The 22,931-nt window shown below is 37.6% G+C and overlaps 1 protein-coding gene across 1 annotated transcript in view; it reads right to left on the bottom strand.

Annotated features, from left to right (window-relative positions):
- LOC149532164 (aspartate/glutamate/uridylate kinase family protein) overlaps positions 1–22,931 on the bottom strand; it is a 44,657-nt gene that overhangs the window by 698 nt on the left and 21,028 nt on the right. Inside the window, exons 3-7 of the mRNA XM_089811462.1 lie at positions 21,794–21,935; positions 21,587–21,640; positions 21,316–21,407; positions 317–543; positions 38–214 (exon numbers count right to left, since the gene is read on the bottom strand). Coding sequence (XP_089667588.1) covers positions 38–214; positions 317–543; positions 21,316–21,407; positions 21,587–21,640; positions 21,794–21,935 — 692 coding nt within the window. The remainder of the gene's footprint in view (positions 1–37; positions 215–316; positions 544–21,315; positions 21,408–21,586; positions 21,641–21,793; positions 21,936–22,931) is intronic.

Below are 22,931 nucleotides of genomic sequence, written 5' to 3'. Positions count from 1 at the left end.
AAAAACATGTGATGAGAAGAAAAGTCATTTAGTTCACCTGGAATGCAATTTTCTTCACACAGAGTTATAGCTGTTATGTCCATTGCAGTTGAAAGACCTTTGGCAGCGAAGTCCCTATATGATATGTGGTCAATTATAGCATTATTACTCTTTCTGGGATCACAATCATAGACACCATCTACGTTTGTTCCTTTCAGAACCACCTCGGCATTAACTGCAAAAGCAAAAGGCTCTAAATAAATTCCTTGGCCTCCTACTTAAAAGATGCCTCCAAATACCCGATAATTTTTGCAGTTAAGAAGGGAGAAGGTTATACTCTCAGAAGCTCGGAGAGCAGCTGCTGTATCAGTACTGAAGAAAGGATTTCCAGTCCCTCCACCAAATATGACCACTCTGCCTTTTTCAAGATGACGGATTGCTCGACGTCTAATATATGGTTCTGCAACCTCTGCCATTTTGAAAGCTGTCTGGACACGAGTTTGGACACCTAAATTCTCCATGGATGCTTGTAGAATTATAGAGTTCATGACTGTTGCCATCATTCTGAGGGGCATACATCAAATTGTTAAGACTAAGCACATATTTTAAAACAGATTGCACCACTTACATTTGCTATCATAGATGCAGATCAAAAAGTATAAAAGCATAACATGCTAAGTACAATACTTTTACTATGCCCATGCTTAAAGAAATTTTATTGCGCATTTTTTTTTTCTCTACAAAACTGACAATTTAGGAGAATAAAGAAGACAGGCAAACAAACACAGCAAGGCATCAACACGACTACAAGGCAAACAAATCAAAGTCATTTATTGTCCATGGTTTCAACTTTCAATTAATTCCAAACCGTTCATGAAATGAAGCATCACAAACCCTTTAATGATAGAACAATGCAAGTTATTTCCAAACAGAATCCAATACTCAGACAAGTTCCCTTGCTTTCACAGAATGAGAGCCATTTCGAAGATCCTAAAGGCTACAGTGCAAATGAAGTGAAAAATACAAAAAAGATTTAAGGATTATATTCAGTGTATTGCACGCAAAGGGTGTGAAATCTATTTCTGTTGAGTTGTGTTCTTATTGATTTAGATTCTAATGCATCCTGCTGTTAGGCGCCATGTAAGCCTGTACAACCAGCCTACTCTACTAAGATGTAATTCCAATCCCAAAACACTATAAGGTCCCCTTATCAGGGAAAAGGGAATAATTTGTTTTATTAATTTATATTATCTGATTAAATTTATTTAAAGGGTGATGTTATTTAATTTATTCAATCAGCATCATAAAGTGACTTGAGTAGAATATTAAAGAATTAATAGTCACTTTATTTCCCAGGTTTGAATAAAATATAGGAGTGGGAAATTTAAAAGTTCTTCTAGTGGCTTCTAGTAATTGTTATGAAAATGAAATTCTGAGGCTAATTTTCTACTGCTAAGATTACTTTTCTTCCTGTTCAACTTTGGAAGGTTTCGTTGGACCTGGAAACCCTAGGACGGAAGCCAGAAGGGTGACTGGATTTGGTAGTGAGACTAATCTGCCCTAGCCAGTTGTTGGAGAGATTAATCAAATTTTTCATAGTGATTTAAACTTAAAGCACTTGAAACTTGAGAAATTTGTAGTCTACATGAGATATAGTATTGAATATGTTGGGTGACTAGTGATTGCTATTGGAGGTTATACTATTGGGATGACCATTGCTCACATTGGCATTGCCTTTGCAGCCATTTGGAAGTTGTGAGTTTGAGCAGTGCTGGTTGATGAGATTTTATAATCTAGGAGTGTATAGGAGTCATGGATGGTGTTAGCGGCTGGAACAAGGGTCAACTTGTATTTTGAAGCAGTTAATATTTATTTTTGGCCACCTATCTACTGATTGCTGGGTGTAGCAATCTTCTAAACATGGGCATTATCTCAGTTCTGGGGAAATTCATAGCTGGAGCACTTGGGTGACTACTTTTGTATTAGTAACATTGCTGGAGGATATTATGCTGTTTGGAGCTGGATGTGAAGGAATTTTTAAGCACGTTATTTGTATTTCAATTCAGTCTTAAATCTGCAATGTACTCTGTGCAGATATCGGTTATCATTTCCAGCCAATTCACTCTCGAGAAAAATATCTCTGCACTTTATTTTATTGCTGCAATGTAATTTAATAATTTCAATCCTTGCATGTTCCAGTTTTGGCAAACAAAAGAATATATTGATCTATAAATTGTAAGTTTCTGCCTTGTTTGTATTTCTGTTTCATGAGGATTATTTCAGTGTTGTTGCTTAAATATCAAGTATGATTTCCTTTTCAGTCTGCACTATCTACTCTTCATTGAGTTGTTAAAAAAGAGCCCAGATGTATTAAGCTATGTGTTCATTTCTGAGTTGAAAAAAAAGAGAATGTTTTCATAAACTGAAAATCAGCACCTCACAACGTATTTCAAATACATGCAATTTGGTTGGTCAATGGTTCACCATTCAGCAATGAAACAGTAGAAATTTGGATGGAAATGTCCAGCAGGGATATTATACCTACAGAAATGCATTTCCTGTCCTTGGGGACTTGTTTCCATCCCCGAAACATTTCGGGGACAATGGGACAAAAATGAATTTTCCCCATCAGCTGTCCCCGATTTCAAAAATAGCAGGAAACCGTAAGAAACATCCCTTGCTATTTGGGGACAGTGATCCATCCCCAAAACGCCTAGGGGATGCCTGAAACTTCCCCCAGCTATCCCTGAAACAAAAAAGTGTCCCAAAATACTCAGATGATTTTTTGGCATTAAAAATTGAACTCAAATATTTAAAATTTGTTTTTTGTCAAATCGACAATGTTGGCAACCCACAAGGTTCAAATTTGTGCCCATGGACAATATAATTCATGATTAAATATATGTTTATAATTTTACATATTAAATCATATATATTAAAATATATTAAAATTATAAATCTAATATTTAATTTAAGCTTTTTAATATTCAATATAAGAAACATATCTAATAGGGAAAAGGTATGTTGGTCGCCACTGGAGGAAGGATGGGTCAAAATAAATTTTGACGAGGCTGCCAGAGGAAACCCGGGGGTCTCAGGGTGTGGTTGTGTCGCAAGAGATTACAAGGACATCACTCTTGCATTCGTGGCTAAATGTCTGAATGATGGCATGAACAATGTGGCAGAATGTTGTGCAGCAAAAGAGGCTCTTGTGTTAGGAGCTAAACTGGGCATTTGAAAACTCCATCTGGAAAAAGACTCAAAGATCATTATTAACGGCATCAAAGAAGGGAGGCTGGAAGCATGGCAACTCGATAAATATAATCAGCAGATCAAAGGACTGCTATTTGAATTTGAAGATTTCAAGGTCTCCCACACCTATCGAGAAGCAAATAAGGTGGCAGAAGATTAAAGAGAGATATTATGATTCGGGCACATTAAAACGATAATTTTTCATCCTCGCTGAGCAATTGAGGAAGGCATCATGACTCCAACCCGATGGCATTTATCATTCTACAGCATGCAGAGATCCCAATCTTTCGCGTGTGTCTGATTGTTAAATCATTCATCAAGACCCCGGCGCATGCTTGTTTCCAAAGGGTTCGAAACAAGTTGAATTCAAGAGAAAGCCAAAGCAATGCATAGAAATTTTTCAAAGGCAACAAATATGGAGGCTAATTTTGCTTTAGGCTCTAAGAACCAGACGCAATCGTATGATGGAAAGATCACTATTCGGAGTCTCAAGAACATATTTGTTTTTGATGAGCCAGATTTCATGGTGGGTGTTCTGCAGATGTTTGGGCCGGATTACTTGGATGACTACTCGAAGAGGCGCTCAAATTTGGACGTGGTGTCTCTTTTTGTGGCGCTGGCACTAATGGTAGCTAAGACAAAGGAGGAAGTTCGTCGAGTAGTTGCAACATGTGTGGATAGACAGTGGCTGCAGGGGCTGGAAGAAATTCTGGAAAGAGTTGTTTTCGGCATGGGCATTGAGATGGGTGAGGAGCCTTGGAGATTGATCAATGGAGGGGAGTCGTCGATTCAACCCCTAGTGGTATGGTCCTCTGTATGGTCCTCTGCAAGCCCAAAGGGAGTGCGTGTCCTAGAGGCAAAGCAAGGCTGGAAAAAGTTTGTGGACTTTTTGCAAGGGAGAATCTAGGTTTCGGAGGAGAGCAAGCGAGGTTTCATGAAGGCTACACCACGCAAGAGCATGCTAGCTCCAGGGTAGGCCCTACGTCACCAACTTGAGAAGAAGAAGAAGCGGGAGGGGGAGCATCCTCGACACAAGGAATGTGGGTGGATGCCTCACTGCTTGAAGAAGAGGGAGGCAGCTGCAGTGTCGCCAGGCTAGGCAGGGTATCTCAAGGCCGAGCTCTACATAGGACAACCACTCTATACCAACATTTACTCGCGGGGAGGCAGCCTGCTGGTTTAAAGATTAAAGATTAGTCTCAAGGAAATCGGTGGTGGAGGTCAGAGAGCGCGTGTGCACAATTTTCTCTATGGTGTTTTGTGTTCTTGGGTTGAACGGTCTGTGCTTTTTGCAGAGTGTTTATACTCTAATTTTTTGTAATGAAATGTGTGGGTAGAAACAGAGCAATAAGGTTTATGGCCATACTTTCAATTGTATTTCCTCTCTTTTATATCAATATAATATCCATAATGTTACCTATCAAAAAAAAAACATGTTAGAACATTTATATTAAATAAAATATATTAGAGTTATAGATTAATTTAATAGCTTTTAAACTTTTAATTATTAGAATTTTAAATATATATATATATATATATAATTTAAATTTAAGGCCGTTTAAATTCAAAAATTAAACATTCATTGGATAATCAATTAAGCCTTTGGATATTTGATAGCTAGAATAAAGCTTAGTTTCATAGGTTATGCCTGGTATATTTTGATGTTTGAGACTTTTGGATACATATTTGAGACATTTTGATTTGAATATTTATATTGATAGACCATGGTTTTGATGTTTGAGACTATTGTTATAATGTTGTTATACTGATTTATGCTGCTGCTATTATCATTTATATTGTTATACTACTGTTGTAACTTGTGAATTGGTGATTTATTTGCTAGTCTTGCTAATAATCAATTATTGGCATATACCTCTCTCTTTCCCTCAATATCTTCATATATTTGAAAAATTCACACACACATTAAAAATTTGTATACTGCCATCCGCTATTTTTGCCTCTTTAGGAAATGTCTTGGAAACACATCTCCTATCGTGACCGTCCACATAACATTGTGGAACATAGTTTTATAGTGGTATCAAAGTAGTGTATCCTACCAGCTTGGAGGGTTCATGACAAATGCATACTTGCCATGACTTGGGTATGAGTAATGCAGCCTGCCTTGTACACATCCACCTTACACACCATTATAGCCAGAAGAAATCGATCTAACCCTAACATGGAAGAACAACCAGAAATTCATTCATTTGCAAAATGTTAAAGAGTTAGCGTAAATATAGATGTGATTTCATTTTCAATCTTCATTGTATATTCTACATTGAATAGCTAACTAATTTGCCCAATCACATTAGTTCAGTCCGAGGATTTTTGAAACACGGAATCAATTAAAAAAGTAAATTTTAGTTAAAAAGATTCTCACACAAGAAAAATAAAGATAATAAGCCTTCTGATATTGCTATCAGGATTTAACTACGTAGTTTTTGAGTCAACCTCATTTACCCGTTTTCATGAGTAGTGATTTACACAAATCCATCTCTCACAGAATAAATGGAACACTTAGCACTCATTGGATCTAGGTGATTCTCACAAAGGTGAAGAATTGGAACTTCCCGAGTGGTCACCCATACCAATACTACTCCAGCTCGAGCGTGCTTAACTACGTTGTTTCCTCCACGGTTAAATCCACTCTGCTTGCAACCACATTTGCAAAACCTTCACCAAGTGTTGTGCTATATAGCCCATTCATTAGAAAGCCCCTTAAACTTATCCCTTAAGCTCATCAATTGATAAGTACGAGATAGCAAGTCAAATTGTAATATTGGTATCAAGATTTAACTGTGTAGTTTTCGAGTCAAACTCATTGACCCATTATCATGAGATCCATCTCTCATGAGAATAAAAGTAACACTTAGCACTCACCGGATCTAGGTGATGCTCACAGAGGTGAAGCACTAGGACTTCCCGAAGGATCACCCATCCCAGTACTACTCCAATTTCAGCATGCTTAACTATGAAGTTTCCTCCATGGTTAAACCCACTTTGCTTGTAACCACATTTGTAAAACCTGCGCCAAGTGTTGTGCCTTTTGAACCATTAATTAGAAAGCTCATCAAAGTTAAGTAGGACATATTTTCCACAACAATTCAAATTGTGATATTGCTATCAGGATTTAACTGTGTAGTTTTTAAGTCAAACTCATTGACTTTCATGAGTAGTGATTCACAGGAATCCATCTCTCATGAGAATAAATGGAACACTTATATGGCAGTAGAGGATTAATATGAAATGTACACAGTGGTTACCTCAGATGAGTATTACACTAGGAAACTACAAGGTTATCAATAACTTCTATGTGGACTTGGGGGATACTAATGTCATATTGTGTATGAAGTGTGTATATTCCCTAGGAAAGTACTCTCAAAACTTTTACACCATAAAACATAAATACAGAGTGATGGGAAGGAGGATGTGTTGCAAGGTTATGTCCAACTGTTCTACCAGAATCGTGTCAGTGAAGAGAATTGAGCATTTTTAGACGTGGTGATGCAGCATGGGAAACACAATGCTTGATTTCATCTAAGATTCTTGTAGGTGATAACAATCAGCATTATGCATAAAATTAGACAGTGTTCGACAAATATCCTTGATACTCAGTGAAATTTCTCCAAGAAGGCATCCACATAGAGGGTTTGAGCATACTATTGTGCTAAAGGAAGCTTCAAAGCCTATCATCACTGCTCTGGTTGTGCAGCCCAAGAAATTAAAGGAAGAAATAGAGAAAGCCATTGATGAATTATTGGACATGGGGTAGTTAGACTGAATTCAACTCCCTTTGCTTCTTGGGTTGTCCTAATGAAGGACTGTACCATGAGAATGTGTATAGACTACCATGGCTTAACTTAACCAAAAAAGACAATTGAAGAAAGATAATTCATTTCTAGGATCAATAATTAGATGAGTTTCATGATGCAGTGTACTTCTCAATGATTGATCTTAGACTCGGGTATTATTAAATCAAAATGAGGGAGCTAGATATTTACAAGACAGTATTTTTAATGTCAATATGGACACTGTGTTTTTAGTTTTAGTCATGCCATATGCGTTGACCAATGGTTCAGCCATCTTTCAACCTTGTATGAATCATATCTTTAATACAAAGTTGCTGAAGTTTCTTTTCATGTCCTAGGATAGCATACTCATACAACAAAGCATGGGAGTTTAAAACATCTAAGTCATGCGAACAACAATCAAGGTGCTCAGGTATAGCAAGGAAAAATACAAGAAATTCTATATTGAATGCCACCAAGGACATGCACAGAGCTGTAGTGTTTCTTCAAGTTGTGCAGCTATTACAAAAAATTTGTTAAGGGGTTTTCACAATTAGGGACACCTCTAACAAATCTCACCAAAAAGAGGCTTTCAGGCTGACGATTGAGGCTCAACAAGCATTTGAGTATTTGACAGACTTAAGTAGGAGGTGAGCACTTGTCCCATGTTGGCTCTACGAGATTTCACTTGACCGTTTGTGTTAAAATGTGATGCTCCAAATGAAGGGGTTTTAGGATTTCCTAATGCCAAACAAGCACCCCATTGCCTATGAGAGCAAGAAGCTATAAGACACAAAGAGGCCCTATTCCACATACATTAAGGAAATGCTTGCCATCATGCATGTGTTGGAAAAGTTTAGATCGTACTTGGTAGGTGGGAAATTCATGGTCATAATCACCAAGGATCTGCCCCAGTTACCTCAGGTACCTTGTGGATCATTCACAACCGCAAGTCGTCCCAACCCAAACCAAACTGAAACATGTATTGGAGGAAGGGTGGGGTCTAACAAACCCTACAAAAAAGCTTTTCACATTTACTTCCTATTTTACAGTTAGAAAGTGATCAGGAACACTGGGGATGGCTATAAGTCATCAAGACAGCTAGAAGTTCCCTATCCATCCTAGGGAATTTCATCGTCCCCTATGGCCCAATCCATTTTTGGACGGCCTGTGTCAAATTTAGAGAGACAAATTCAAATCCATGACAAAATATCCATAGTAACACGGGGACCCGTCTCCCCCTTTTTGCCCACGTCCTGAAGACAAGGACGCACCAGGGACTTGGAGACTCTGTTCCCCCGTCCCCAATGGTGTCACTAGATTCCACCACCTCCACTAAGGAAGGGGGGACATCCTAGAGTTGACTATTTGCTGGTTTGACTTTTTATGTTCAATGTTCAATGTTCAACGTTCCAATTCAATGCAATGTTCAATTATTTACTCTTTTACATCTTTATATCTTATATTGCAATACATCTTTTCATAACTAGCATTTTAAGTACCATATTTATAGTATATACAACCCCTCCCGTCCCCCGCTGTCATCACCCCACCTTCTTCAAATTAAGATCCCTCTATCTCCCCGTCCCAGAAACTTGTCCCCTCGTTCCATCATCCCCCGACCCCCAGAGTGGTGTAACATTAACATTGGTGTCACCTTGAGGGAAAGAAGTTCCATCTTGATTAGGCTTCTAATAACAAAACTAAATCAGATGGTTCAGATTCAGCTTATGTATGCTTTATTTAAGTGACGTCTTATGTTTGCAATGATATTAATTTGGCTAAAAGAAATGAAGGAATAGTCTACTATATCATGTTGACTGGGAGGACACTCAATGGAAGTATCCATGGACAAAATCATAGATGTACTTATGGCAGAGTCATCTCCAAGTTGCAAAAAATGGCTGAGTTTTTGGCAAGTTTTCACAGCATTTACTGACACCAAAAACTTGCCAAATTTCTGACAAAAACTCATTGAGTCCTTGCCAAGTTTTTGTTAAGAACTCTGTTGCAGTTTTATAACACTTCAAGGCAAAAAATGGCCCAAATTAATTTCAGCCCCCGGTCGTAGTTTGCCAAGAGGGGGAAAACAGTCTACCAAGCACTTGTATTCCAAACACTTGCAAACTGATTTCATAAATTTGAAACAGATTTGAAGCAACATTTTTGAAGAGGATGACATCAATGATTTGTAGAAGTAGGCTATTGAGAAGTGGGGTCGATTTGGTTTCACACTAGATGACATTGAATTGAATGAGTACTCATTGCTGGTGCTAGGAGAAGCCGGAGGCATAGCTACATCAAGGATGGAGGATGAGCCACAGACTAAGTCAGACATACTGAGCAAGGAGGCATGGTCATGTCCAGTACAGACTTCTAGGACTAGACCCTCTAGTTTTATCTCTCCCTTAGATTTTACTGGAACTGGGAAGAGGAACATGTAATTGGAATGATATATTTACTTTTAGTTTGTGTTAATGTTTGGTAGCTTCTATCGGATAACTTTATGGTTATTCATATAAAATTATATATGAGATATAATATTATGTGAGATATAAGCTTATTATTTGATATATATATATATATATATATATATATATATATATATATATATATATATATATATATATATATTATAAGTTTTTATTATTGATTATCTATTTATTGAATAGACATGTCTATTCATTCACCCATTGCTCAATATAAATGAGAGGATGTTGCATATGGAAAACATATACCTTATTACAGGCAATGCTTAGTACATTTGCAGCAACGATCCAAGAAACTTAACATGGTATCAGAGCCACGATTGGAAATGCATACTATTAAACATGGATACTATGTCCAAAACAAGCAGGATCAATACAAATGTATATAAAGCCAAACCCAAGCATAGTGAATGCCCTACAGCGAGTGATGATCGCAGAGGTGCAGACTATAGCCATAGACATGGTGGAGATTGTGAGCAATTCATCAGTGCTCAATGACGAATTCATCGCACATAGGTTGGGCCTCATCCCGCTTACCTCGAAGCACACAATTGGTATGAAGTTCGCTCACGACTGTGACCAGTGCAATGGTGACGAGCATTGTGTGCACTGCTCTGTCAAATTCAACCTCCACGTTAAATGTGATGGTGACCAGGCCCTCGATGAAACTAGGACCACCGATGAAATGCAGGGAGAATGTGAAGTTTTAAATAGACGTGTGTGACTATTTCGAATATGTCAAAGAGAATGCTGACTAATGGAAATCTCTAGCAAACATGCCCAGACGATGTTGTGGAACGTTTGACAAAATACCTAGCTAAGTCACGCAACGTGAGATTTGTGAGAAACGCAAGTAGCTTTGCAGAGGGACTTCAATGTATAGAGAGTGGAAATTAAATATCTCATGGTACCCGATGACTATGCAGAATGTTAAAAGTGTGCACCAAATGTATGACAGAGTTTCCAAAACCGACTAAGCCAGCGAAGTCATCAATGGTTGTGAAATAAATGTTAGAATTCTCCAATTTGTTCCGCATCCATCAATTTGTGTCATACTCAAGCAATATGCCCAAATCATATAATGCATTCCCTCGCCCATTTGGTGCTTTTACAGCGTTTTGGACAACATAAAGATGTTTTAAATCTTAACCCCATGTTGCCAGGGCAAAACTCATAATACAAAGAGGAGATGCCTGCTCATACAGAGAAGATAGATGTTACAAGGTTGATAATTCCAATGTTGCTAAGATTGAAGAGTTGGGTTGATATCTATATTTTATCGGCCCATATAAGCTAGCATCTTCAATATAATATTGGGTGGTACTCTACTATAGTTGCAGACGATATGAATGGACACTATGGCATGAGAAATTTCATAAATTGTGTATTATGATGCCCATTGAGATGACTTGCAAAATCCAACTACCATAATCATTGACTTGACCATGGAAGGATTATTGAGAGCTGAGTAAGTAATAAATATATTAAGAAAGTAATCATTAAAAGGGTGACATGGAGGTAAGTATTTGTTGTGAGGTTTTCACACATCGCCCCAAATTCTTGGGGACCCCCTTTTTAATCGCCTTTAGGGCCAGTGGAGAAGGTTAGATGTATTTTTCACCCGGTTTCAACTTGATTTTCCAGAGCTATCAGTTCTATCCTTAGGCCGAATAAGTTCAAAATTGATTTCAACTCGGCAGGATAAGATTGTGAATTTTGTACTTAGACGATTTCTTTTGAAAATTTGGATTTAATTGTAAATTTGAATGATTTTCAAATAAGGAAATTTTTCGTTAGACTTAGGTTCTTGGAAAATCTTATTTTTTTTGGTGAAATAGAATTTAATTTTGTAAGATGAAGTTAAATTGCAAAATCGATTTTTACTCTAGAGGCAATTTTATTTTTTTGTCATAAAATTTTAATTATTTAGCAAAATCGATTTAGAGGAAAATTGCAAAAATTGGCTTTAATAGATTAAATTTGCCTTGAAAGCTTTTGGTATTTAATGAAATTGGTAAATTAATATTAAGAAATGGCTTTTGGTTAGCCAAAATTCAACTTCAAGGATGTATTAATTAGCAAACCCTCATTAAATAGAAATTTTTAGCATCCCCAAGGCACCATTCAATTTCGTTTTGCAATTTGTGGTTAATTAGTAAATTAAAAGTGCAGTTTTCATTTTAGAAAATTAAAATTTTGGCAAAGTATTTAAAGTGGGCCACTAACTTAGCTTTAATTTTGGTTTTTTTTCCTCTATAGGACCAAGTCGGCCAGCCTGGGAGGAAGGTGAAAGCTGCTATAAAGGGAGTCCCCTCCCATTTCATTTTCATCAATTCATTTTGCTCCTTCTTTGCTTGGGCGAATTTGAAGCAAGGGCAGATTTCCAGACTTGGGCGAAATTGGTGGAAGGCAGTTTTTTGGCGATTTTTGGGCAATTTCTCCATTGCCATTGTTGGGCGATTTGTCTAAGGGCCAGATTTTTTGCGTTCTTGGGGATTTTTGCTCCACTTTGTGGGCTGCGATTTGTGCCCTAGGTGGCAGATCTTACAGATTTTGCTCTTTCTTTGCTTGAGCGAATTTTGTGGAAGGGCAGATTTTTTTTTTTTCATGCTTAGCTGAATTTTGTGGGAGCCGAATTTTGTGGGGGCCGAAATTTGTGGAAGACAAAATTCTGATTTTCTAGAAGGGCTGCAATTTTTTATATCAGATTTGGGCAATTTTGTTGGGAGAAGAGATACATATGAAAGTTTGATTTTTGCATAGAAGGCAAGTGTTGGATAAGCTTAGAGGCTTTGTTTTCTAATTTGCAAAGGGATTTGTAATTCTTTGATGTCATATCCCGGGTTCCGAAAAGTTGCTGTAAGATTATTAGTTAAGGTGAAAGTCATCATCTAGAGTTGCAAGGAGTGCTTAAGCTGACATCCATTCTTTCGCTCTTTTCTAAGAATTGCACTACTTGGTTCTTCTTGCCTTTTGGTCCACCACTCTACCATCCCGTAATAGGGCGACGAGCATGGAGGATGATAGTGCAAGTAAGAATCCCAAGCGGGCAAACGCTAAGAAAGACAAAGAGGATATGACGCCCAAAACTTCCTTCTTCTCGAAAATGAAGAAAATAACCGATACTAATATCGCTACAGTGGACATGATACGGATGAGGGACAGACTAAAGGAAGGACAATCCCCCTTGGCAAAGAGGATATACAAGAGCGGAATTGTACATGCAGCAGCTTTTCCTCCTACTTTGCCTTGTCCGGAATTGATTATGGAGTGTGCATCCAGATTTGATCTAGACAGTAAATCCATCATTTTTGGCGAAGGGAAGAGAGTGTTGGCCAACATTGGCGAACAAGCAATTGAAGAGACATTTAATATTCCCCAGAGCAAGGGCATGACAGTTGTAATGGTGGATCAGGCGGCCAAATCATTTCAAGGTAACCAAGAGGCCTACTTCTCACATCTAAAGCGGAATTGGATACACGAAGGAAGGAAAGGAGTTAACAAATCAACGAGGCTTACAGTGGCAGATTTCAAGCCGGAATATGGCGATCTCATTGTTCTTCTCAGCCGGATCATGGGCCTAGCTCAAGCTATGCAATTCGAAAACTGGATGTACTTCTTCATTGATGAAATTGAAAAGGGAAAAGGAAAATTTGATTGGGCTAGGATCATAAGTGAAAATTTAGAGTTGCAACTTAGAACAGTTCAAAACCAAAGGCAATTCTACATGGGATCCTATCTGTTTTACTTAATTGCTAGATTGTATGAGAGTCCGGGACTTAGGGCCTTAGGAGAGATTGGTAATGGGCTGGGGCAATATTTGGTGCATGAATGCTATCTGCAGCTTCATTTGCACAATAACAAGGATTACAAGATGTTTTGCGATGCATTCGCCATGAAGACAGTAAGGGTATTACAAGGGACGCCTGCTAAGAGACTTTCATCGGAAGCAGAAGCAAGGATTAAGAAGTTTGGGAGTTGGTTCATCCAATTCCCGCAATTCACATACATTAGAGTGGCAGGAAGTACAGTTTGTCCCAAGAGGCTTCCAAGATACCCGCCCGACAAGGTAGTTTTGATGGAATTGGCTAGGCAGCTTGAGCACTATGATAGAGTAATGAGGAATGAGGGGAAAACAGGCGTTTCCTTCTCAATTATAATTGGCAATGATAGTTGCCCAAATCGGGCCACCTTCGAGGCTGCGGAAAAGGAATTGGAGTGGTATCATCTAGGATGGTACAGAGCAAGGCAAGGATTCGACCCTGTTGGTCTTATCAAGGCATCTCATGAAAGCGAATTTAAGCATGTTCCCACTATAGAGGACTTTTGGGCCAATGCAAAGGATGATTTTCACGTGAGAAAGCTAGCTTTCTCGAGATTGTTAGTGAACATGATGAGAGATATCAGATGGAGAGGCCTTGATATTCCCGATCAATTTGAGGATGATCGTAGTGTGTTGAGAGAAGACTATGAGACAGTAGTTGGAACAGAGTTGAATCCAGTGGATTGGGATGATCACCAGGATCCTTCCTTGGAGGCAGTCACAAGGACAGTAGATTTGCATACCGAGTCGTGGTATAATGCCAAGTTGAGAAAGCTACAAAGACAAAAGGTTCTCCTTACTTATGAGATGATGAAACCAAAGGAAGGTCTAGTAGAATCAATCGGACAGAAGGGTGAAGGAAGTGGCCGACAATCGGAGACAGTTAGAAATAGCAAGAAGAGGGCTTTGGAGGTAGAGAAAAGCCAAGAACGTTCGAAACCTCCAGCCAAGAGACAGCGGGCAGCGCCGTCAAGGGAGAGTATAACTAAGGCTAGAAGCCAAGAGGTCAATTCGAGTGATAAAGGGGCCGCAGTGGAGGTGAGCTCTGATTCAGAATCAAGTGGCTACAGTGAAAGTACGGAGTACTCCCCTCTCTCGGAGAACCAGCAAGGAAATATGGCAGAAACTAGTAGAGAAGAAGATGGGCCGATTGATATTGAAGAGATAAGTCAGGCGTCTAAGGCCGTTGGTGATGCTTTGTTGGTCGAACCGAATCTGGATTTGGGGAGATGCACTGCACCACTATGGTTAAGGCAAATGCTTATGCCGAGAGGCGAGGTGGTAATGGCTCACGCAGTTGATGATATACAAGGACTAATAGAAAAGGATGATAGCGAGAACCAAAAACAGATGGCAAATACGATGGCAAGGGTAATCAGAAGCCACAGTGATGGTCACCGAAGGGTTCAGATTGCTATACCAACAGTCAATAAGGCAGCGGATGAGATTGCAGCCCAGGAGTACGAAATAGTAGAACATAATTTGGGAAGAAATACAGATGATATGGAATGTGAGGAGGTTCAGGAAGGCATAGCATCAATCAGAGAAAGATTGAGGAAGGCAAACGAAAGGATAGTAAAGTTGGAGGCCGAAAACAAATATTGGAGAGATTGCCAGCCAATCCAACAGCTGCATCAAGCAGCCCTTCCTCAAGACAGCGGGAGCAATTCAGAAGAGGTATCAGCTCAGTTACATGAAGTAAGGGGTTGGATCTATGATACAATCCAAGATGGGCGAAATTTCTTGCCCTCCTTCATCTCAACATTCCAGTCATTGGTGACTGTTAGAAACAAATTCAGATTATTTGAAGAGGAATGGAAGAATTTTCTTCCCATCAAGGATTTGGTTATTCCTAGGCTGCAGGCGTTCATTAGGCTACCGGAGGCATATTTGGAAAGAGCCCGGTTGGTTGATGAGAGAGGATTGAGCATAGTTGAATCTTGGTATGTCGCATTGACTACCAGATTCAGAGCACTTGAAGAAATTCATGATGAGATTGCACAACACGGCCCAAGCGTCGACACTTCCATTGTGACCATGATGAGCGACGTTGGGGTGGCGCTTGATTTTGAGGGTATTAGAGAGGAGGATGTCAGTGAGACAGGATTTGGATCGAGATTGGATGAGTTAGGAAAGGCTGCCGTCAAAAGGAAACATCTGAACACCCTTTCCTCACTCAATGCTTTTATTGGGTTTGCAAAGGAATATGAGAAGGATCACGAAAGGATACTACAAGCAGCAAACAGCGTGGCAAAGTCAGCAGAACTCCAAGCGAAGCACACACCTTGTCCTCCTATGGAAGAAGTTAACGAAAGGCTAGCTAAGTTCATTGCCTTAGCTAAAAGAACAAAAGAAAAAGGAAGAATTATATTAGAAGATCATCTTATGTAAGCCCAAGTGGCAACTTTCTCTTTCTTCTAGAATAGGACAAGTGTTTGTTTCTGATTGGCCACCATTTTGGTGTCTTCTCATTGGTTGCCACTTTTGCACTTTTTTCATTGGTCCATTGATGAGGTGGCATCTTCTCATTGGCCGATGGGGTGGCAACCCTAATTAAGGTTTTTGGATCCAATCTGGATCGTCGATCTTGTTTTGATCTCTACCGTCCATTGTATTTTGGACCTCTATATAAGGCCATTAGCTCTCATTTGTAAAGGAGGAAGGGTTGGAGAAATTGTTGCGAAAATAATACCAAAGTGCTCTCTTTTTCATTGCATGTTGACTAAGAACATTGGGTGTTATTGCATGTTTTCTACTTCCACATAGTTAAATTTTCTTTTCAAGTTGAAGCAATTTCATTTCAAGTTGTTAGAGTAAGAGTAAAATAAAATGGATAGTTGCATGGTAGCTTTGGTAGATGTTTGATAGGGGTCAACACTAGGCCACTAGCATCCTAGCGGCTGGTTGGGAGGCTTTGTGTGGTGATCTAGTTTACTTTCCTTTGAAGCGTTGCATCTATGGAGGTAGGGCCACTGGTTAGCCTTCATTAGATTCGATCCCCGTCCATCTGCTAACCTTCCATTCTTAGGAGTAGGAGTAGTTGAGCAGCCAAATTTCATGCTTAGAAGAGGTTAGTTAGAGAAGTAAACCAAAACATCGGCATTCTCACCTTCCATCGCCATTCACCCTACATTGCCATCATCGCGCCATCAACATCATCTAGCATTCACACCGAACCACCATCTCCATTTTCTCACCAAGATCCAAATTTTTCTCAAACAAGAAAACGTAAGGCCGCCTATGTGATTACCAGCAAATCACATTGATAAAACTGAGCGAGTATCCAACGGTGTAAGGAACATTGGAGTTATACTCATGTCCCATGAGAGATAACTTTTCAAGAGAGGAATTGTGTATTTGATATTCTGTATCAAGCATCCAATTACTAATATGCTATGTAGTGACACAAAACTCGCATCAACAGTATTTATCTCTTTATTTCTTATGTGAAAATTGATTACGAAATATGGATGGGTTATTGATTAAATGAATATTAAATTCATAATCTTAGTTATTTATTTTAAATGAAATAATATGTTAAAATATAGATGAAAGTATATATATATAGAAGGTTGAATAAATGCATATATATTCAAAATAGATTTTGTCTATGTTTTATTGAAATGATCTTATTATGAAAGATTATTTATTGAGTATAATAGTAGTCTCCTTCTTATGAGCTATATGCCTTGATCTTTTCCTCCGAGAATGTTCTTGTAGGAAAGAGGGAGATTAAGATTCAAAGGGAGAAGACTGAGGAGCTATTTGGTTAACCTTCAGTGAACCTGATCTTATTGATTAAGACGGAGTAGACCATGCTGAGATGGTTTCTCTAATGATTAATAAGTTGTCACAGTCAAGAGGGCTATGACCATGTGACATTTATATGGGCCTATCCCCTGTGTACATCATGAGGAAGTGACGACTTCCAAATGATGTCACTTGTATTTGGGAGAAGTTGTTGTAAGGTGACGATCTTACAATCAAGTCATATTATGAGATCTAATAAATTGAGTAAATGGTGAATGTATTGTATCTCAACATTCTGGGAGGCCATTACTCTTAGAGTACTTGGTGAATATCTTGATATTCTAGGAGGCCAATACTCTTGATATCAAATGTGATATCTAAACATTTTGAGTAAGTGGTGAATATCATTGATATTCTGGGAGGCCAATACTTTTGATATCAAATGTGATATCTAAACGTTTTGAGTAAGTGGTGAATATCATTATTATTCTAGGAGGCCAATACTCTTGATATCAAATGTGATATCTAAACATTTTGAGTAAGTGGTGAATATCATTAATATTCTGGGAGACCAATACTCTTGATATCAAATGTGATATCTAAACCTTGTTTTTGAGTACTTGATGAATATCGGATGTTGATATTCTGGGAGATCAAGACTCTTGATATCAAATGTGATATCTTACCGTAAGTTTGAATAATTGATGAATATCATATGTTGATATTCTAGAGATCAATACTCTTGATATCGTATGCAATATTAATGGTGGAAAACTTTTGAGATATTACCAATGGTGTAATATTTGTCTTGTGTTTATACTCCCTCGCTAAGAGGGAGTGTTAATGTTTGGTAGCTTCTGTTGGATAACTTTATGGTTATTCACATAAAATTATATATGAGATATAATATTATGTGAGATATAAGCTTATTATTTGATATATATATATAATAAAGTTTTTATTATTGATTCTCTATTTATTGAATAGACATGTCTATTCATTCACCCATGCTCAATATAAATGAGAGGATGTTGCATATGGAAAACATATACCTTATTACAGGCAATGCTTAGTACATTTGCAACAATGATCCGAGAAACTTAACAGTTTGAAAAAAATTATTTACTATTTTGCTTCCAGCCATCAGCATTCCTCACAAGAATACGGTTTTGCATCCACTTCGTGTTTAACTTTAAATATATCATGTAGAATAAGCTTGTTTCATATGTGCTCTCATTTATTGACTTGTTGGATGTATCTCCTCATTATATTTTGCCAAAAAAAATACATTTCTAATTAAATTTAAGCACTTTTTTTTTTACTTCCCAAGTTTTTTGCCGAGTTTTTGCTGAAAACAGGTCGAGTTTTCCTGGGAATTATTTTCAGGCCTTGGAGAGTTATAACTTATCCAACTATAGACAAATGACATGACAGGCTTCAGCACAACATCATTAAGTGTGTTGCAAGCCATACTCTTTGTTTTACAACAGAAACTCCTGAAAGCATCTCACAAATGTTTCCAGCTTCCAAGGCATCATCAAGTACTGATATCTCCTTCAGATATTTGGGCAGCTTAACCACAATGCTCAAGCAATATCCATTAAGCTTAAAGAAGGGAAGAGACATGCTGTCTTTGTCTCAAAATGTCCAAAGATATTCCGAACATATATCTTGGCCTCCTGCTGATTAGCAAATACGTGTGTTAGAAATCCAAAGATGGATATTTTTTGCTTGATATAATGTTTCAATTCATTTTTATAATTTTTAAATGATATCTCTTTGTTACTGTGTGCATCAAATCTCCAAAATGGCAAAATGTCACATGTTTCCTAAAATCATGTAGTTTTCATGTTCTATAAAAAGTCATGAATGAGGTACATGTTTTTCAATGAATTTTGGTTGAAAACTCCAGTTTGCATAACTTTTTTAAGAAGAGACACCTAAGTCAGTGTTGAGATTTTCAGCATGGTTTCAAAAAATTTACACAGTGCAGCCTTTCTGACCTAATTTTTTATTAAATTTCTAAGAACAGCCATGAATGGGATTGCATATAGTTTGATAACTTTTCAATATATAATGCTTTATCTATTTTTCCAAATGATTTTCTGCTCTTTTTTTTGCAAAATTCGGTGTGGCCAAATAGTGCACAAAGATTAATACTCTCGTTCAGCTTGGATGAGCGTGTAAGATGCAGAAAACTGTAAATTCCAACTGAAAATTTCCCATTATCAAAATTCTTATGACTCGCAGACCAAGCTACATGAAAGCTGTCAACCTTCCTTTTATCAACAGAGTAACTAATACAGGCTATGGACATTCATTTTATTTCTTGCAGCTTTGTTTTTTGTGTCTGTTCATTTGATCTAGCTGTCATCATACACCACTCATGCGATGCATAAGAAGGGATATGCATAAAAACTGCTTTGACCATATACCCTTTACCCAAACAGAAAGGTGACCAGTCTCCCAAATGTTTGCTTCCCCACTACCCTCTTACTTTTACACAAGCAATAAGAACATGTCATCAAACGTATGGTCACTATATAATGTCAACTGTCACATATTATGAGTGCAATAAGCCACCTATAAACTTTTGGAATGTCTCCCTCGACATGATCTATGCAAGTAATTTAAACTCTGATTGCGGTGAGAAATAAAGAAACTTAAAACAATTTTGGGCAATCAAAACAAAATTAGTTTAGGTGAGCCTTAAGCCTTTATATTTTCATTCATCTTTTTCACAAAATATCTATAATAAGAAAACAAAATATAATTAGAAAAGTAATCATCTTTGCTTTGGAACAATGGAAATTATTTGTATAACAATTAAATTCCTGGAAGGCAATATTTTTATCAAGACTCTAACCCATCAACAATGACGTTAAATATTTTGAATCCTAGTTATTGAAAAAGGCATGCTCTATGTCATTTGATTTTACAATGATCGGTCCTCGATACTTGCAAAGATCTCACATATGGCCCTATGGGCCTTCACTGACTAGCAGGCAAGTATCTTGATTCTCAACCATGGATCTACAATACTTTCTCTGTCTCTGAATTTTATTTAGCCAAAACTACTGCATAGATGGCTCTGCTGTTGCTCCGCTACCAGTAATGCTCTAGGCTGTTTGACTAAACCACATTTATTATTTACTAAATGCCCAGGTATAATGCCAATGCTGCTGAGCATCTTGAGCATTAGCAGACAGCCGGTAATTGGCAAGTGCGGATCATGGGATACTTGGTGGAGCAGAACTACCTCAACTTAATAGAGAAGTTTCAAACATAGTCAAGCATTAATCCCAACTATGTCAATGACAAGTATGAGAATTATGCCTAGTATGTGATTCACCTCCCTCAAAGTATCAAGAAAAGTACAAAGTTTTAATAGATTAATGATAATAAATTTATAATTATATTTCATAAAGCATAATACAACATTATAGAGAGAATAATATAGCAGGTTGATGAATAGATGGACATTTGTTCCAAAAAACCTCTTAAATAGACTGGGAACAATAATACTGTATTTAACCGTGGCAAAAAAGGCAATTGCAGTGCAACATAAACTAATATAACCAAACAGAAAAATTATAAAATAATATATTTTAACTTATTAAAAAGCACAGTCAAACCATTCCTAGAGTAGATGCATTCTAGAAAAAGATCATAAGCTCAATTGTCATGGTCATGAATCATCTTCTGGTGGAAACATGTGAATATGAGCACACCACATATTATCTCCATGGAACATTTGCTTAAGAGCATTGTGAAGGAGCTAGGTACTCATGCTTACAAGTTCAGCCTATGCCTATCTCACTATCAACAGTCTATATATGATTCTTGATCCTACATCCTAAACAAGAAAGAGAAGATAAATATAATGTCCTGTAGGAAAAAGGGACAAGTTGCCAACTAAACATTATTTCTTAATTTTCTTAATAATTATATCATAATTCAGGGCAAAGCAAACTGTTATATAAGTACAATAATAAACCACAAAATGTCCTGTAAAGGTGGATAAGTTGCCAATAAAATATTGTTTACATTTTTTTCACAACTTCATTAGGAAGATCATACTACGTGGGAAAGCCAGATTTAATAAAGTAGAATATAAACCATAAAATTTGACCAACGTCCATTTAACAAATATGGGAAAATCAGTTATGACATATATAATTATTATCTGAGAGGTGCACTTTAACACAAAGAATGGAAGGCAATTTTACATCACCCTATCTGATCTGCAGAAGCCCTGTCCAAACCAGTAGATCCCACCCATGAAGATCCACAGAAGAAGTTTCGACCTCCTACGATTATTGCAACCTGGCAAGTACCATAAGTTACAATGTTTCAACATTCAAGTCATCGAACCAATATCACAGGACTCCACATGCATATGCTTCTGCACAATATGAATCTAACATGGTTACTCACAAAGATAGATTCCCTCAATCATGGTAGATTTGATTGGAGAATCTTCACAGATTGAAACAGTGAAATACCTCTACACCAAGGCGATTAACAGCTGCAATTTCTCTGGCAATTAACATTGTAACCTACAAGAAGGGGACATAACATTCCAATTGCCGTTTAGTTTCAAAATATCTCCAATGCCATATATCAAGGATATTTAGTGTGCAGTCATACAAAGGAAGCAGTCAAATTGCATTCTAAATGATTTTTAGAATTCAACCATGAACGATTGCTACCTTTGGATCAACATTTTGGGCATTCCCGGCTAAAGCTGTTCCACTTATTTTAAGTAGCACTCTACGCCATCTTGGAACTGAGAGAGTTTTAGTTTTCAAATTATTAGGTAGACCAACCGGAGAAGTTGTAACTGCAGCATACCTGCATGGAGGTCTCAGCAAATATTTAACATGCACATAATACAGGGTTATCATCCATAATATGGTGTCATGATTACATTAAGGAAAATCAAATAATATGTTCAATTTCACATTTAATTAGTCATGTGTTTGATTAGGAAATTCCAAAACATGATTTACTATTTTTTTGTTTGAAATAAGTGGCTGACCAAATCAATCAACTGGACTGAAAAGAGAAACAATATAGTTCAACATTTCTAGCAACTAGTAAATTATATCCAAAGAACAGTTTAATGGTTCTGGGATCCAAAGCAATTGTGATGTTGAAATTATTAGGGGTCCAATAGAATATGTACCTAGCCTGCTAATGCCTTCAAGATCCTAAGGATGCTGAAATGTCATCTTACCCACGCCCCCATAACACATGGTCCCAAATAGGGAGCTCTTCTTGCTATGCTCTCAATAAGTAAGAATAGCTAGCCATAGAAGGACATCGAAGAACACTTTGCTAGCCTTTGCACAATTGTGTTGTTGAAATTAAGGGTTTATTGGGATGTGTGCCTAGCTCCAAACATAGTATCCCCCAGCCATCACAAGGACAGTGAAACGTGGATAAAACTGCTCCCCCGCCATCCCAAGCAAGAGGCCCCCAATAGATGTCCCCACAGGGTATCTCCCTTCTCGAGCAACGTCCAAGGATGCCCTATTGTCCTTTAGACTGCCTCGGCCCCATGACTATAGTCTATCCCTAAGACGTCCCTAGCAGCCAACAAAAAGTCAATTAATTTGAAAAATACATTAAAAAAATGACATTCCTTGGCAACCATTTTACTATAAAATAGTAGAAACATAGGCAAGAGATGCATCTTTGCTTACAAGTGATGATTAAATATTTAAACACAACGATTTATGAAGTTCAAGTACCTATTGAATGGGAAGCTAACTTGTGATCTCGTCTTATTGATGGTCAAAAGGTTTTTAAAAAGCCAACTAAGAACCTTGTTCTAGATTGAGATTA

The sequence above is a fragment of the Cupressus sempervirens genome, chromosome 11, assembly GCF_028749045.1.
Source record: "Cupressus sempervirens isolate cs-2001-9-10 chromosome 11, ASM2874904v1, whole genome shotgun sequence".
Classification (NCBI taxonomy): domain Eukaryota; kingdom Viridiplantae; phylum Streptophyta; class Pinopsida; order Cupressales; family Cupressaceae; genus Cupressus; species Cupressus sempervirens.
Note: the sequence above shows the minus strand (reverse complement) of the source record. Positions and strands in the feature narration are given on the sequence as shown.